A 14,642-nucleotide genomic window follows, 5' to 3' on the forward strand; every position below is an offset into this window, starting at 1 on the left:
GTTATTCCTTGTTGTCTGACTTGTAGTTCACGTCAGCCCAGCCTGACTCAGAATAATGTTTTCATGCTGGTTCACATAGATGAAATATTTCTATACAATGGTATTTTCCTCGTACTTAAGCTCATTTATTTGGTTTAAGAACATGAACTCCCAAACTTCCTTTATAATAGTCCAAGTGAACATGTTTGTCATTTTTTTCCTTGTAGCGCAACATCTCTATTTAAATTTAGAAAAATTTTATACACATATTGATCAATTGTTAATCAGGCTGAATGTTAGCAAAATTCACTAATTTTGCAGAAAATGTTTCTGTAGCTCAAACGCATCAGAAAATTGTTTCGGGGGTAAATTCTAGCAGATTCTTATCGTTTACTCATCTTAAGGCAACATTAGAGTCTTCTGGCTTTTCCCATGAAGCCCCACCAATTGGATTGACATTTAGATCAAGTTGTTTGAGAGAAATGTGAAGGTAAGTCATTCAGAGGTGAAATAGTCCCATTTGGTACTTTTACAGGTTTGGGGTTCTCACTTTTCCACCATGAAAAGTAGCCGTCTGCTGGAGGACATTTTGTACCAACCAGACGTCAACATGGAACCTTGGAAACGTTTCATCCAGTTTGACAAATGAACAGTTTCAGCAATTGTCTGAAATCAACTCCTGGTCTACTGCAAGGAACTGTAGCTTCAATAAGTTCCCAATAACATCACAGCACAAGGTAATTTTGAATTAATTTGGTTTGATAAGAAGTCGTCATTTCTTATGGTTTACAGGAATCAACAGGCCAAAACAGAGAGCAGACTGTAAGTCAAGGTAAGCAGGATATAATGTAAAATCAAAATAACATTTCATACAAATATGACCATGTCAACTAAATAATGAGATTTGAGCATCTTTATGATATAAAATGATTAATATATTGGTACAAAACTGAAGGAGGTTGGGACAAAAAGTCAGCTTGTGGGTCCAATATGGAGGTATGATTGACCCAAAGCTTCAACGAGCTTAAAGAGATCATTTTGATTTTTTTTTAAGTGAAGTTATTATAAGCCAGAGTTCCCTCACCTGTTGTAAGAAGATGACAATAACCATAAATAAATAAGAGAATAAATCCTTGGAGTAGTGGAAGACACAAAAATTGGTCATCAGTTGTTTCCACTCCTCAGAAAAACTCAAAATGAAAATGTCAATGTAGTTGGATTTAAAGTGCAAGTGGGTTTAACTGCTGACTATTTCACAACACACCGTTGTTACATTTGGTGCTGTGTTTTGTTTTTTTCAGCCAAATAACCTCCAGTTTCCTTTGTGAAGTTACGCTGGTAGAGTCTGTCAGCTGTATCAATCCTCCAGTCCTCTCTAGCTCTGCCAAGTATAGAGTAAACTCAGACTGTCAGCTGCACAGCATCAAAGATGGTATATTATCCGTCTCTCCAGGTCGTGTTGTTGCTTCAAAAATCCTGGCAGATTCACAATCAGCTGATGAAACTGACAGACCAGCTGTTAGCTTGAATTGTTTCGAGTGTTATTGTAATTTTCCAACAAACTCACATTGCTTTGACAGCTTTCTGCAACAGGTTTGGGAAGTATCATCAAAATGATCCAAGTTAAACTTTTAAAATAAATAATGGAAGCGGTTTTGGGATTAATTGCACTAAAGGTGATCTAAACTTGAACAAAATTTTATTCTACGTAACTGGATTTTTACTGACATTTGTTTAGAATTTGTGCTGCAAATGAACTGAATTGAATTTTATTGAACTGAAAAGCATGCTCAATTCATTCCTGTGGGTAAATGAGTCGGGAATGGCTTGTTATGCCACATTAGATTTTGATTCAGTGTGGCAATGTGTCTTTGTTCCTGCTGAACCTGATACTTTATGACTCTGTGGACCCGAGCCAATCGGTCCGGGCCGGCAACTCGCAGAAAAATCACTGCAGTGTTTTCTCCACAGAATTAGTTAATGCAGCACTTTCTTGGAGTTTCCAAATGTCTGCACTAAGGTAAAAAAAAATAAAATAAATGTCTGCAGCTTTCAAATTGTCTCTGGCTTCTGCTTCTTGGCTGAACTTCAAAGCATTTAAAATGTAAAGAATTAGTTAGGAAAAGAGGCAATAAAATACCCCAACATTTTACAAATGGGCGCTTTCTGAAAATAGTAGCTGCCCTGTGAAGGTTAGTGGTAGTCGTGATGTCTGCAGTGATTTACAGTCGGCTTTGAAAGTCAGTTTTATGAAGAATCTGTGCTTTAAAGCCAAGCTAGATGATAAAGCTCCCCTATCTGTCACTCTACATCCTCTCATTTTTAAACAGGAAAAGGAAGTCCGACTTTCAGCCTTTTGTGGCACATGTCTGATCTCTCCATCACTGACAAAATAGAGAGGATCAGATTCTTGTGGTTTCTCTTTTTTTAGTACACAGTCATGGGAACATCAGCACAGAAGCTATAAAAGGTTAAAAATTCTGGCGGACACTTTTCTGAAATCTCATTTCATGCCAGTGCTTCTTTAATCCATGTGATCCATCAAGCTACTTTCTGTTTTGTTATGGTTTTATTATACTGTGGGTGAGGGGAGCAGCACAGTAAACCCTTCAGTTTTCACATCAGGTCCTGCCTCCTTCAGACTGTACAGACAGATGCTTCTCCCCTTCTGCCCCCCTCTAATAGCTCACGCTGCGAGAGCGCATCTTCAGCAGAAAAATCACCTGCTGTTAGGCACATATGTGAAGAAAAACTGCGCAAAAAAAGGAAAAAAAAACTTCTTCTGACTTTCCTGTCTTTTTAAGTAAAACCTAAATACCAAAAGCATGAACTAAAAATACACATTCCTACAGACACTTTGAAATGACCCTCAGAGTATTCGCTCCATCTCTGAACACACCCTCATATCCTGCGTCTCCATCTCGCTCTAATCTACAGCTAATGAGGTAAACTAATGGTCAGAGTGAGTCTGACGCTGCTGATCCCATCTGCTTCTGGTTTCTAGCAGGCCGACAAGTCAAGTGTGCCTTTGTGGATTAGAAACGCTAATGCTGCCGGGGTGAAAGGAATGCTGTGAGAAATATACGTCTGCAGGATGCTGAAGAGAGAGGCAATAAAACATATCTAGATTGTGTTACATTGGACTCTTTTTTTTTTGTATTTAGTTTTAATTCGGTCTTACTTTGCTTTAAAAGTAGCGCAGCATTGAATTCCTTTGGAAATTGTAAACAGCCCTTGGATTACATGAGTAAAACTTTTTCTCAATTTTCCCAAGTTTTAAAGAAATAATGATAAACACTAAAATCTCTGAGGGAAGCAGAAAGAAATACAGTGAAGTCGGGTCAGATTAGAGTAAATTAATACTTGGGGGAAATTGGTAGAAATTCGACATTGTGATTCTTTAATTATGGACCCCCCGGCTAAAGATGGCTTCAGATATTAGCGTCGGAAATTGTCCCAAGGGTGAATTTAGAGCATGTCCACTGTTGTCGGAGGTTGTTGCCAAAACAAGGTTTTAATTAGACCCCATTAACTGTCTCTGTCCATAGAGGGGAGAAACCCACAAGCATTGAGTTTCTCATGAGTGTTTTCAAAGTTTTAATAACTACGTAAAGTTGAGCTGCAGGGATATTTAAAGAGTGCCTCCATCTATTGCAGAAAATTAAGCTTCAGATAGCAGCAGAGCAAAAGCAAAAAGTTTTTTTTTTCCCTACAAACAACACTTCTAGATATGCGACACTTTTTATTTTTGCCTATTTGCGATGCGAGCCACCAGTAAATTAGGACTCCTTCCAGACGACAGGGGCGCCTCTGCTTAAAAATATTCTGAAATGGAGGGTGAAGAATCAGCTGTCGTTTGACTTAACAGTGGCAAGTGATGTTACTGTCACCACTTGGGTTCCATTAAAATTAATAACAAAGAATATCCGGAGTGTGTGCTAGATGAACGTCCCAGTGAAATCTACATTTCAGCTGCATCCCCAGCCCACAGCCTGGAAAGCACTGGCCTAGATAGGAACAGATCTGAAAGAATGTATGAATAATAGAGTATCTCTTGATTTTAATACTGCTTTGAAAGCTTTTGTGCTTTATTACTGAACTACACAAAGAAAACATGAGAGAAAGGTGAAGTTGGGGAAAGTTAGGGAGGATGTGTTACGTGCACCAGGCACTGGAACCTCCCTCATACAAGGGAAATATCATCATCGAGACTGAGGACATAAATAATAAATCTTATAGCAAATACACTGTCTAGTATATATATCCACACCCACTGAACTTTTTTTTTCTGTTTTCTCTTTACAACAGCAAACTTTACTATATTTCACAGGGATTGTATGATTTTACGTCAGAAACCAAAACAAAAGTAGTAGAAAGTACGGGAATATGATGTGAATTAGTTTCCAGGCCACCTGGGTGAGTTAATACTTTGCTGAGGCATTTTACATCGTAAAACTTCACTTGTATTAGATCTGGACTTTGACTAGACCATTCTAACATGTTAATAAGATTTGAACTGAATTGATCCCCGCCAGCTCTCTCTGTAGGTTTAGGGTTGCTGTCCTGCTGTGACAAAACTTTGAGACTTTAAAAGCCTTTAGTAGATTTTCTCTCAGTTTTGGCCTCTGCTTATTTACAACTATATTCCCCATCAACTCTGATAAACTTTATGTTGAAGAACATCCTCACAGCATGATGCTGCCATCACTGTGTTTCACCTTGGGGATGGTGTGTTCAGAGTAATGTGCAGTGTTCAAGTTCGCCAAACTCAAAGGCCGGTGTCCTGCACCTGTTGTTTTTCTACTTTAACACATTTGAATTGATTAATAAAGTCATTAGTAGTTTTGTGTTGGTCCATCAGAATAAAATCCATTGAAAGTTTCAGTTGTAATGTGATCAAATGTGATAAATGTTATTAACAAACTGTGAATGCGGATGTACTGCAAAGCAATGTGTTTGTGCTGCTTTTCCTGCATTTTGCTGCTAACTGTGTTAGCTTAAGGCTGATTATACTCTCTAATTCAGGAAAACAAACATTTGCACAAAAAATTAAGATATTTGAGAACATATGGGAAATGCAGCTAATATATGTGACCACCTCGTCTATCTGTAACAAAACATACACGGAAACAGAAACACCCACATGAGCAAATATGCATCTTCACAGCTATGATTTAATGTACTCCATCTAAAACACCCAAACAACCTGCATGCTAATGCCATTCCCCTGACTTACATTAAAGTGTGGATGTTTGTCCACAAAGAAACAGCGGGGGGAACTTTGCATAACCATTATAACTTGTCAGCAGCTTGGAGGTAAAATCTCTATTCATACCAAAAACAACTTACATGTACTCCCAATAATCTCCTGTGACTGATAAACATAAACGTCTCGGGCAAACCAATTCGTGAAGTGAATCCTGCATGAATAAAACATGACTGAGCCTCTGTGGGAGCTAATAGATTCAAGCTGACTTAATAAAGCAGGCATAGTTTTATTTTCTAACAGTGCGGAAGATTTTATTGCCATGAATTTAAAAGGAGGTGCCAGTGATGATGGAATATTTATATGCATTCGGCGACAAGAGGCACATATAAAACATTTGCGTCCTTTTATTTTGCATGCATAAAAACAAGTCTTAAGTACGCTAGCTAGTGTTTAAAAGTAAAAATGTTTTTTTTCCTCTGTGTGCAACAGCAGTCTCTTGCGTGGACAAAGGACATGTTTCACAAAACATTTTGCATTAAAATGCCTCTTTTGTCAGAGTGTGTGTGTGTGTGTGTGTGTGTGTGTGTGTGTGTGTGTGAGTGAGGTAGAGATAGTCTTATTACACAGGAGTTGGTGTGTGTTAGCCTACAGGTTTGGTTTTGTTATTAAAAGACAGATGACGGTGTGGTGCAGGATATAATCAGAAAATGATTCATGTATTTTGATCTTTCTTTCTGTCCAGTTTAGTGGAGCTCTGTTTGAATATACGAAGACCTTTTAGTGAAGCATGAGCTTTCTATTTAACTTTATTTTTGTTTGGGTTTTGGATAGTTCCTTTCTGTCCACACAGACCTGCAACTTTGTATAACGCAAATATTATTTATTCAGGATTTCATTTGGTAAAAGAACCACCACTATGCATAGGTTGATTAAATTTAAGGCCAAATCATCTTATTTATGCATGAATTGAACCTGAATTCATGTACTGTGGTTCTGATTGTGTTCTAGCATGGCTAATAGCAAACTCAGTGGCCTCTTAACAGACAAAACAATAATTTTTGACATTTTATCAGCAGCTCTATACACAAAGGACAAGGTAGATCCACCTTGTCCTTTGTGCAAGAGGAAAAGAGTGGCTGTTCCTTTGGCTTATGTATCCAAGTAGATGCACTTCAGTGGCCTCATGGGTATGGTACTGGATTCCTAAGCCATGGTTGTGGATCTGAGTCTCAACTAATATGTTTTTACAGTTTTCTTAACTTACTTGTGCCAATTGATTAGTAAAAGTAGATAAAAGATTAAACTCCGAGTTGGAACCAGCTCGTGGAGTTGTTAAAGTCATATCCACGTTTCCCAGCTCTAGATTGCTTAGTCCCACCTGGTATAGTTTGTCTCCATTTGTCAAAATTAATCTAGAGGAAGACAAGCTACAGATTGTTAGTGCTGCTCAGTGTTTCTTAACTGCTTTAGCACAACCAAGATGTTTCATTTACTAAAAGATGATAGTTTAACATACTGACTTCCATCATCGTTCCACGATTTTGCTTTAAGAGCTACATAGGTTGTTTATCTGGACTCTGCTGCTATTCAGAAGTTACACAAGTTTGGAATAGTGATCCATGCATTTAATTTAAAGCTCTTTTTAAACACATCAAGCAAGAGAACAACATCAGCCACATTATCAACAGTGACATGTACTGAGGGTTGGTACTGCACGGTGCTGGACTAAGAGTTGATTGTGAAGGGTGAATGGATTAGATCTCTGCCGGCAACTGATTGTTCTTACAGTTTATAAGTCTGAATGCCCAACCCCCTCAGTCATTAAAAGAAGCATCGTTGCTGGTCAATGCTTCTTGTACTCTTGTGACCTTCTAGGCCTTGGGCTCGTAAACCATGATTGGGGTTCAATTCCCATCTGGGGTAACAAATAGAACACACTAAAATATTCATTTGCCTAAAGGTCAATTGACTTAATGTTCTTCCTGTTTAATACACAAAAGAAATGTTAGTAAAATCATGCACAGAGCCTTTTTGGGTAGATCCTCCGGCTTGAAGCAACTGAAGCATTTATAAAAGACACTACAGAGGCAGAGTCTACCTACCATGTAGCGTTTTTAAGTCAACCAAGACAAAGATTGAGCTTTAAGAGGAGTCAATGAGGATTTCAAACGTATCCATACCATACCAACTGATAAGCATGGTAATAAAAGCAGCATGCTGAGGGCCTGTTTTACTGAAAATGCATTGCACAGAGTGGGTGAAATAATAAAGGAGAAAAAACCCAAAATTATTCAGGTTTTGGGTTACTCTTTAATTCATTACTGCACTTAAATTCTTCCTCAAATCAACAACTAGCTAAATCTTAAAATGGCAAAATCTTTATACTGAGTGAAATTTGGTGGATTATGGTAAAAAAAAATAAAAAATAAAAATACTGTTCAGTGCCAGAGAGCAACATTTTTAAAGAAGCTCCAGCATTTCTGAAAAGAAGCGAACGGATAAAAGATCCAAGTCGTTTTATGGTAGGAGCTTTATGATGGCCACAAAAAGCAAGTGGTTTCCCTGCAACTTGCTGGTGGCCCTCAGAGAAAGCCCTGCATGTGCACCCAAACTTCATCGCCCGTTTTTAAAATTCATTGAAGTTGCAAGTATTAGTATGGCATGACATGTTTTATTGCACTCAAATACATAAAATTGGTTGGCAGATTTACGCTTTTTCATCTTTTTTAATCATCCCTTGGCGTTCAGTCACTTGCTTTTTCTTGTGTTACTCTATCATTATTATACAGCTTCCACACTCACTTAAATTACAGGGCTTTGCTTACTTTTTGCTTCGTAAATCTTTATAGGACACAATTTATTTCTCCAAAGCAGTGAAATCCTTCATTTAAATGTCAGACTTCACTGTTTTGTTTCTCAATTAGTCTCCTACTACGAGTCCCACGGATAAAGGAAAATCCCACTGTACGCAGCCTGTTTGAGCTGCCAAACAACGTCAGAGTCAAAGTGTTTGAGTGGAGCTCAAATCCTTCTCTAATTACAGCAATTCCCTTCTGAAAAATCTCCATCCTCTCTGAGTGAAAGCTACATTGCAGGAAAGACCACAGTGTAGAATCTCCTGCGGAGAGAAAGAAAGAGCACATGCGGAAACACATATACACACAGAATGACGGACATCACAGTTCTTTCATCCATCACACTTTTTTTTCTTTTTTGCTCTCTGTTCAAAGACAGACATATTGGCCATTGTAGATATAGGACACACACAAATCTGTGCTGTTCAAAGACAGAAGGATTTGCCTCAGTGGAGCACAAAACAAAGACAGGAGTGAGCGCTCATCCTGAAAGCGAAGCAGCTTTCGTTTATGGACGTATATAGAAGCTTTTATCATAACAAATCTTTACCCATATCCAACCAGACTAATGGGATGTACAGGAACACGTGACTTACATCCTTCACACCTACACACACACACACACACACACACACACACACACACACACGCACACACACACACACACACACACACACACACACACACACACAGCTACAGTGCAGAGAGAAAAGGATTTACCCCAGTAAAGGTTCCTTCTTTTCTGGTTTTTCTGTCACAATGGAATGTTTCAGATAATCAAGCAAATTTTAATATCAAAAATAACTTGAATAAATGCAAAAGTCTGTTTGCAAATTATGATTTACTTAATTACTGGGGAAAAGGCTACCCAAATCAATACTATGTGAAAAGGCTGCAGGTCACTGCTAGACCTGCAGCATCACAAAAACACCTTAAGCAAACCTGTCCCAACACAAAGCAGGCTAAAATATTTCAAAAACCAAAATGTTGGTTCCCAATCTAAAGAAATTTAAGAATGGATGGAAAAACAAAGTTACTGACAAGTCTAGAAAGCAAAGTTGGACCTATTGGATGGACAGTAATCCTTTACATCCACAGCAAAACTAGAACAGCATTTCAGAAAGCAGAAGATCAGCTAAGACAGGGTGATGGTGGTGAGGGCCGTTTGCTGCTTTGGGATCTGCTGTGTGTTCATGGTGCTGCAACCAATGATATCCCACTGGAAACTTGCAGCTACAATCTTGGTTTAGGAAAACTTTGTTGTTCTGATGACACAGCCTTTGCAGCAGAAAAGTTGCTTTGAATAGTTTCCCCCCCCCCCATTGCGTTTACTTTTACTCTTTGTGTGTTAATAAAATGGGTTTTAGAATGTAGAACATTCAAGTGTGGCAAAAAAGTAAAAACTAAAAAAAAAAAATTAAGGGTGCAAATACTTTTCAGAAGAAGATACTTCAGCAAATCCCACTCATGTCCCATTGGACAGATTCCCACTTGAGAAAATCAAACAAATCCCTCCGTCTTCCTTTCTTTTGTCTTTTCCAGGTTATGTTTGTTTAGCCTCAGCTTATTTACAACACAGACACTTTGAGCTTCAGCTTATGCAAGAAGATGTAATCAGCTGCTTTCTCACACCACATGATTAGAGGAGGCCGAGTTTACCTAGGTTTAACTGAGGGCTCGGATGCTTCGGCAATCCTTTTAATTTGTAGGAGATTCATCGTAACAAGAACTAAGAGGCCAAAACCTAAATCCTGTTTTAATTACAAGCAGATCTTTGCTTTCTCATTACTTGCGACCGTCACGATTGTTGCTGGCGAACAACAAATCACCCTGAATGGGTCACAGTGTTAAGCCCCACCCTGTTTGGTGAAGCTTAATGCCTCAAGACGATTCCAAGAGCATCGAATCCACCCTCTGTCACAGAGACATCGTGTTGAAATCCTCCCATCCTCCAGTGAGGCAACCCAATCCCACTGCCGCTCCCACAAGGTTAACACATACAGCTTAACTACTGACAGCTGATGCAGCACCTCTAGAAATCCGTGATGTTTAAAATCCATGAAACATCAACTTTTTATTGCTGAGTCTAAGCTCTGGTCCATCGTTCATCAGTGTGTGTTTACTCGGTATTTTTGTAAAGTGAATGGAGAGAAGAAACAGGGGAAATAAAACAAACGCTCTGCAGTTCTTAGCCAATAAATAGCTAACATTTCATTGACGTCCTGCCATCCGTTCTCATTTATCACAAGGCTCTGTTAAATCCATCGACAAGGTTTTCCAACATCTACCACATGGATCTCACTATGGTTACCAGATCCGTCCACAGGGCCAAGAAATAACTAGTTTGGTTGGGATCTGAATCTGGGATTTGTGCCATCTGACGATCACACGCATTTCCAAATCCGCAGTAGGGGCTGATGCCGACAATGAGTCAATTTATGACAGGGAGGATGTTCTTGGTTGTGAAAGTAATACGCCAACAAATATTTCAAAGATGTTGGCAAAAGACCAAGAGGAAATAAATTTAAAAGCAATAAAATGATTCCCCATTGGAAACTTGCAGCTATAATCTTTGTTGTTCTGATGACACAAAAAATATCTGCAACTAAAGGATAAAAGTCCTTTCTGTTTGTGCGTTTTTTAATAATACCGATTGGGGTGTGCCAGAAACAGATTGTTTACCAAGAAACTCGCAAACAAAAGGCAGATAGGAAATGTGGCCGTCTCCCATGGGACACCATGATGCGAGAAGTTGGGTGACTTGCATTCACGTTAAGTAATTTTCTATAATCTACTGATTTTTTATATGGCAAGGAAAAGTGATTGTATGACTCTGAAACAGGAAATATACCAGCAAAAGGCAGATTAAAGCTTTTAATAAGCTACATCTGGGGTTATTATCGTCTATATTTCATAGGGTCAATCAACACAAACAGGGATCAGAACAGATTTAAATGGAATCATGGTGTAATACCAAGTTTTTGTAAAATGAAAGTATCTGCAACATTTGAGAATTGTTACGACTCTTTAATTCATAAAAATACTTGACTAAAAAAATGTTCAGATATCCCATACACAGCATCAGGACAATTTTAATTGAGATAACATTGTAAAAAACTTGCTATAGAAATATCAAATGCATTAAACCAACATTGCCCTGACACTTTTCTTTAAAATGCAAAATGTCTCTAATACTCCATAAGCTACAGCACCTCAAGAGTTAAAGATATACATCTGTTGTTGCCATTAAGGGCAGTAAGAGTCCATCAAACTGGCTAAATGTGTTGTCAATATGCAGAATATGAATGCCTAGCAACTTAAATATAATATTTTATCCAACATTTCATCCACATGAACTGCAATTTTCACACTCATAATTTACAATGATGATTATGATTTAATAGACTGTGCAGCTTCCCATATAGGTATGAAATGGTTTGTTTATAAAATGGATGAAGGAAGAGACAAATTGACAACTTATGGGCATTAAATCAGGCTGTAAACTAGCAAACTGACCCAAAGCTAAAGCCATTCAGTTTGTTTATTTCGTTTACTTAGCTTAGCCAAGCTGGTGCATAAATGAGCAATAAAATCATTACCAAGCCTGCAATAGTAATCAGTGAAGTCACAGAATCCAAGGTTAACCTTAAACTAGTGCATCAAAAGCTTGGTTTATTCAGCTTAACCCATTTCCTCATTCATTTTTTCACCTACAAAATGGTTTAACTACTATTTCATTATGAGCTTTGCTTCTCCCCTATATTAGTTTTATTTCAGTTTTCCAACAGCAATGAGAGCAATCTTACAAAATACAAAATAAACCAAAAAGCATGTATGAAAAGGGTAAGAGGTTTTCTCTCATTGCATCTCAAAGCTCTTAAAGTCATCAAGTGGCAACAATTCACAAGTCTAGAGAGACCTTGTGTTGAGAGAAGGTGTGGTGATGAGGACCTCAGACACATTTTCATTCTGAAACCAGACATTAGCTAATAATTTAATAATACAAAACAGAAAGAAAATCAAGAAGTGATTTCTCTACTACTAAATCAACAGGAGATTAAAAAACAAAGGATGAAAGAAGAGTGAAAGTAACAAATAGTGTCTGGATATAAAACAGTCAGATCACAAAAACTCGGAGCACATGTTTCCTCTTACCGGAGTGTGTAAACTGCAGCCTTGGTTGAGCTGCTCGCCACGCTCCCGTCAGAGCGCCTCCGAGGTGGGCCAGCAGGACCGCTGTCAGCAGCCAACACATCTTCCTCCTCATCATGCGCACTGAGTGGTAAACCTGACAGATTCAGACAACTCACTCAGCTCCAGAGTCTCCTTCCTGAACCAAGTCCTGCACTCTAACACCACTAACACGCCTCACAAAATAAAACAAAGTTTCAATCTGCCAGGAGTTCAAGTCTCTAAGAAGCCGAATCCAAAAACAGTTTTTTTTAACAGTCCAAGTGTGTCCGCCTCTCCTCCATCCAGATCCATAAAATAATTCCCTCCTTCTTCTACAAGCGTCACCCACAGCCCGTCTGCGTGTTTGTGAGTTTACATGCGCGTGTGGGCTTCAGAGATGAAGAGGAGAATGTATTCCAAGAAAAGGCTGAGGCGTCTCTCCGCTGCCTCCTCGCAGCTTGACAGCTCTCTGCTGTTCATGTGTTGCCCCAGCTCCCCTCTGCATGTGCTTTTTCTCTTTCTCTCTGTGGAAGGCGGAGAATGAAGAGATCCCAGATCTTCGTGACCACCCAGCATACACACACACACACACACACACCCACACCCACACGCATACGCGCACCCACGCAAACACACACACACACACACAAATGTGGACAAGCTTGGCTATTCAGTGTTCTGGGAAAACCTAGTTGAAGTGGAAATGAGACAGACAAATCAGTTTTCATCATTATTCACGTCTTCTCCACTGCTTTTTTTTCCACCCCCCCAACCTCTTGCTTGTAATATTGTTTTCTCCTCGGTGTGTTATTTATTGTAAGGTGTATAAATCTAATAGCTTGGAATGAGACACCAAGATTGATTTAGAGAAGCAAAACGAGACAAATTCAGTTAACTCTAAGTTTGTTTCATGGATGCGGCTCCGTCAGACACAACAGAGTTGTGTGCAGCGTTCTTTGCCCTCATGGGAAGCGGAAGAGAATTGCTGCCTCAACATCACTGTTGGTTTGCGAGTTTTTAAGTAAAGCTGAAACAAAACTCAGGAGTTGCTTTGTAATTACAGCAGAAAACCTGCAGTGCAAAATCTCCGGACCTTTTCTAAAACAACCCTCCTTTCTTTCAGCTCCCCACTATGTTTCTCATTATTTCCTTCCACTCCTAGCCCACATGCATTCATTAAAACTTCTCTCTGTTTCTCTTGTTTTCTTTAGATACCAGCTCACTGGGGTACGTGTGTGCGGGCTGAATTTTTCACCAGCTGAAGTTCAATTACAGGCTAGTGGGGACAATTTATTCGCTCCCCGGAATAAATAATGAATTTAGGTTGCGTGCAAATGAAGTCGATGCCCCCTCTGAGGATTTGGGGGATTTGTGAATGATTTATTTTGCAGGGTTGGTTTTTACTGGGTAATTAGAGCAGTTCCCCCCAACCAATGAAACTATTTAAATATGTGATTAATACAATTACTGTCACTTAATCTTATGTTTTTATACATTAGTTGGCATTTCAGTTTGCTTTAAATAAGTGGGACTTAATCTGCTTGTTAATGAAACAATCAAATTGGTATCGAGAGGAATTTGCCGCCATGTTGTCGTACAGAATAACTAACGCTCCCCTTGGGAAGACGCTCGCTGCTTTAAAAGTGACCTCTAGGATGTTTCTGCAGCTGCTTGCTTTGGTAATTAAGATTAAATGATTGTGTTTGCAGTAATGAGGAAAAACCTCAATTACAGTTCAGTTAAAGTCAATCGTCTGTTTGAGAGGTTGGCGTAGTTTTGTGTAATTTACAGAGTTGCTGTTATCTGTGCAAAACCAGCTAATGATTCTAGGATTGCTCAAAAATTCCCAGTCCCCAGATAAAACAAAAATAAAACACATAAATTAATTATGAAGCGATGTGTTCTGTTTCCAAGGTTTTTATAAAACTTTCAACTGTTGCTGATATGAGACAATCTGATTTATCTTAAAAAAAAAAAAAAAAACTAATAAAAACTGTGCTGAAACGACTTTTTTTGCCATAAGAAGTCATCCATTATTTATAATAAGGGCATAGATGACTTCTCACAGTCTGTGTGTCATTTCCAACAAAGCAGTTCTGGTACTAAACCAGGGCTGGTGCCTCAACCAGTTATTAACTGGTTTTATAAGAAAGCTAGATTGGTTTACCACAACCAGAGAGCCAACTCAGAGCCACGTCACTGTGTCACCAAAAACGTCTGAGGCAGTAAATGTTTCATCCTCCCTCTGCCTTGAAGCTCCATGAAAATAGTTTAACTACACAAAACCTCTTAAGTATCTAAGTACCGCTCCAATACACGCCAGTGAACCCTAATGCCACCATCCTGCTTTATTAACACAGCTTTAAAAAGGACAAAATGTGGGTAAATGCTTTAAAATTATTTGTCACATAATCCCGGTTCTGACC

General features: G+C 38.8%; 1 protein-coding gene across 1 annotated transcript in view; it reads right to left on the bottom strand.

The window, feature by feature from the left end:
* The window catches only part of sema3h (sema domain, immunoglobulin domain (Ig), short basic domain, secreted, (semaphorin) 3H), a 68,192-nt gene extending 55,417 nt beyond the window's left edge, over positions 1-12,775 (bottom strand). The window contains exon 1 of the mRNA XM_014970251.2: positions 12,199-12,775. Within this exon, the coding sequence (XP_014825737.1) occupies positions 12,199-12,313 (115 nt within the window). The 5' untranslated portion in view covers positions 12,314-12,775. The remainder of the gene's footprint in view (positions 1-12,198) is intronic.
* Between the last annotated feature and the right edge of the window lie 1,867 nt (positions 12,776-14,642).

The sequence above is a fragment of the Poecilia mexicana genome, unplaced genomic scaffold (assembly GCF_051168715.1).
Source record: "Poecilia mexicana isolate PSO_F unplaced genomic scaffold, ASM5116871v1 scaffold_7, whole genome shotgun sequence".
Classification (NCBI taxonomy): Eukaryota; Metazoa; Chordata; class Actinopteri; order Cyprinodontiformes; family Poeciliidae; genus Poecilia; species Poecilia mexicana.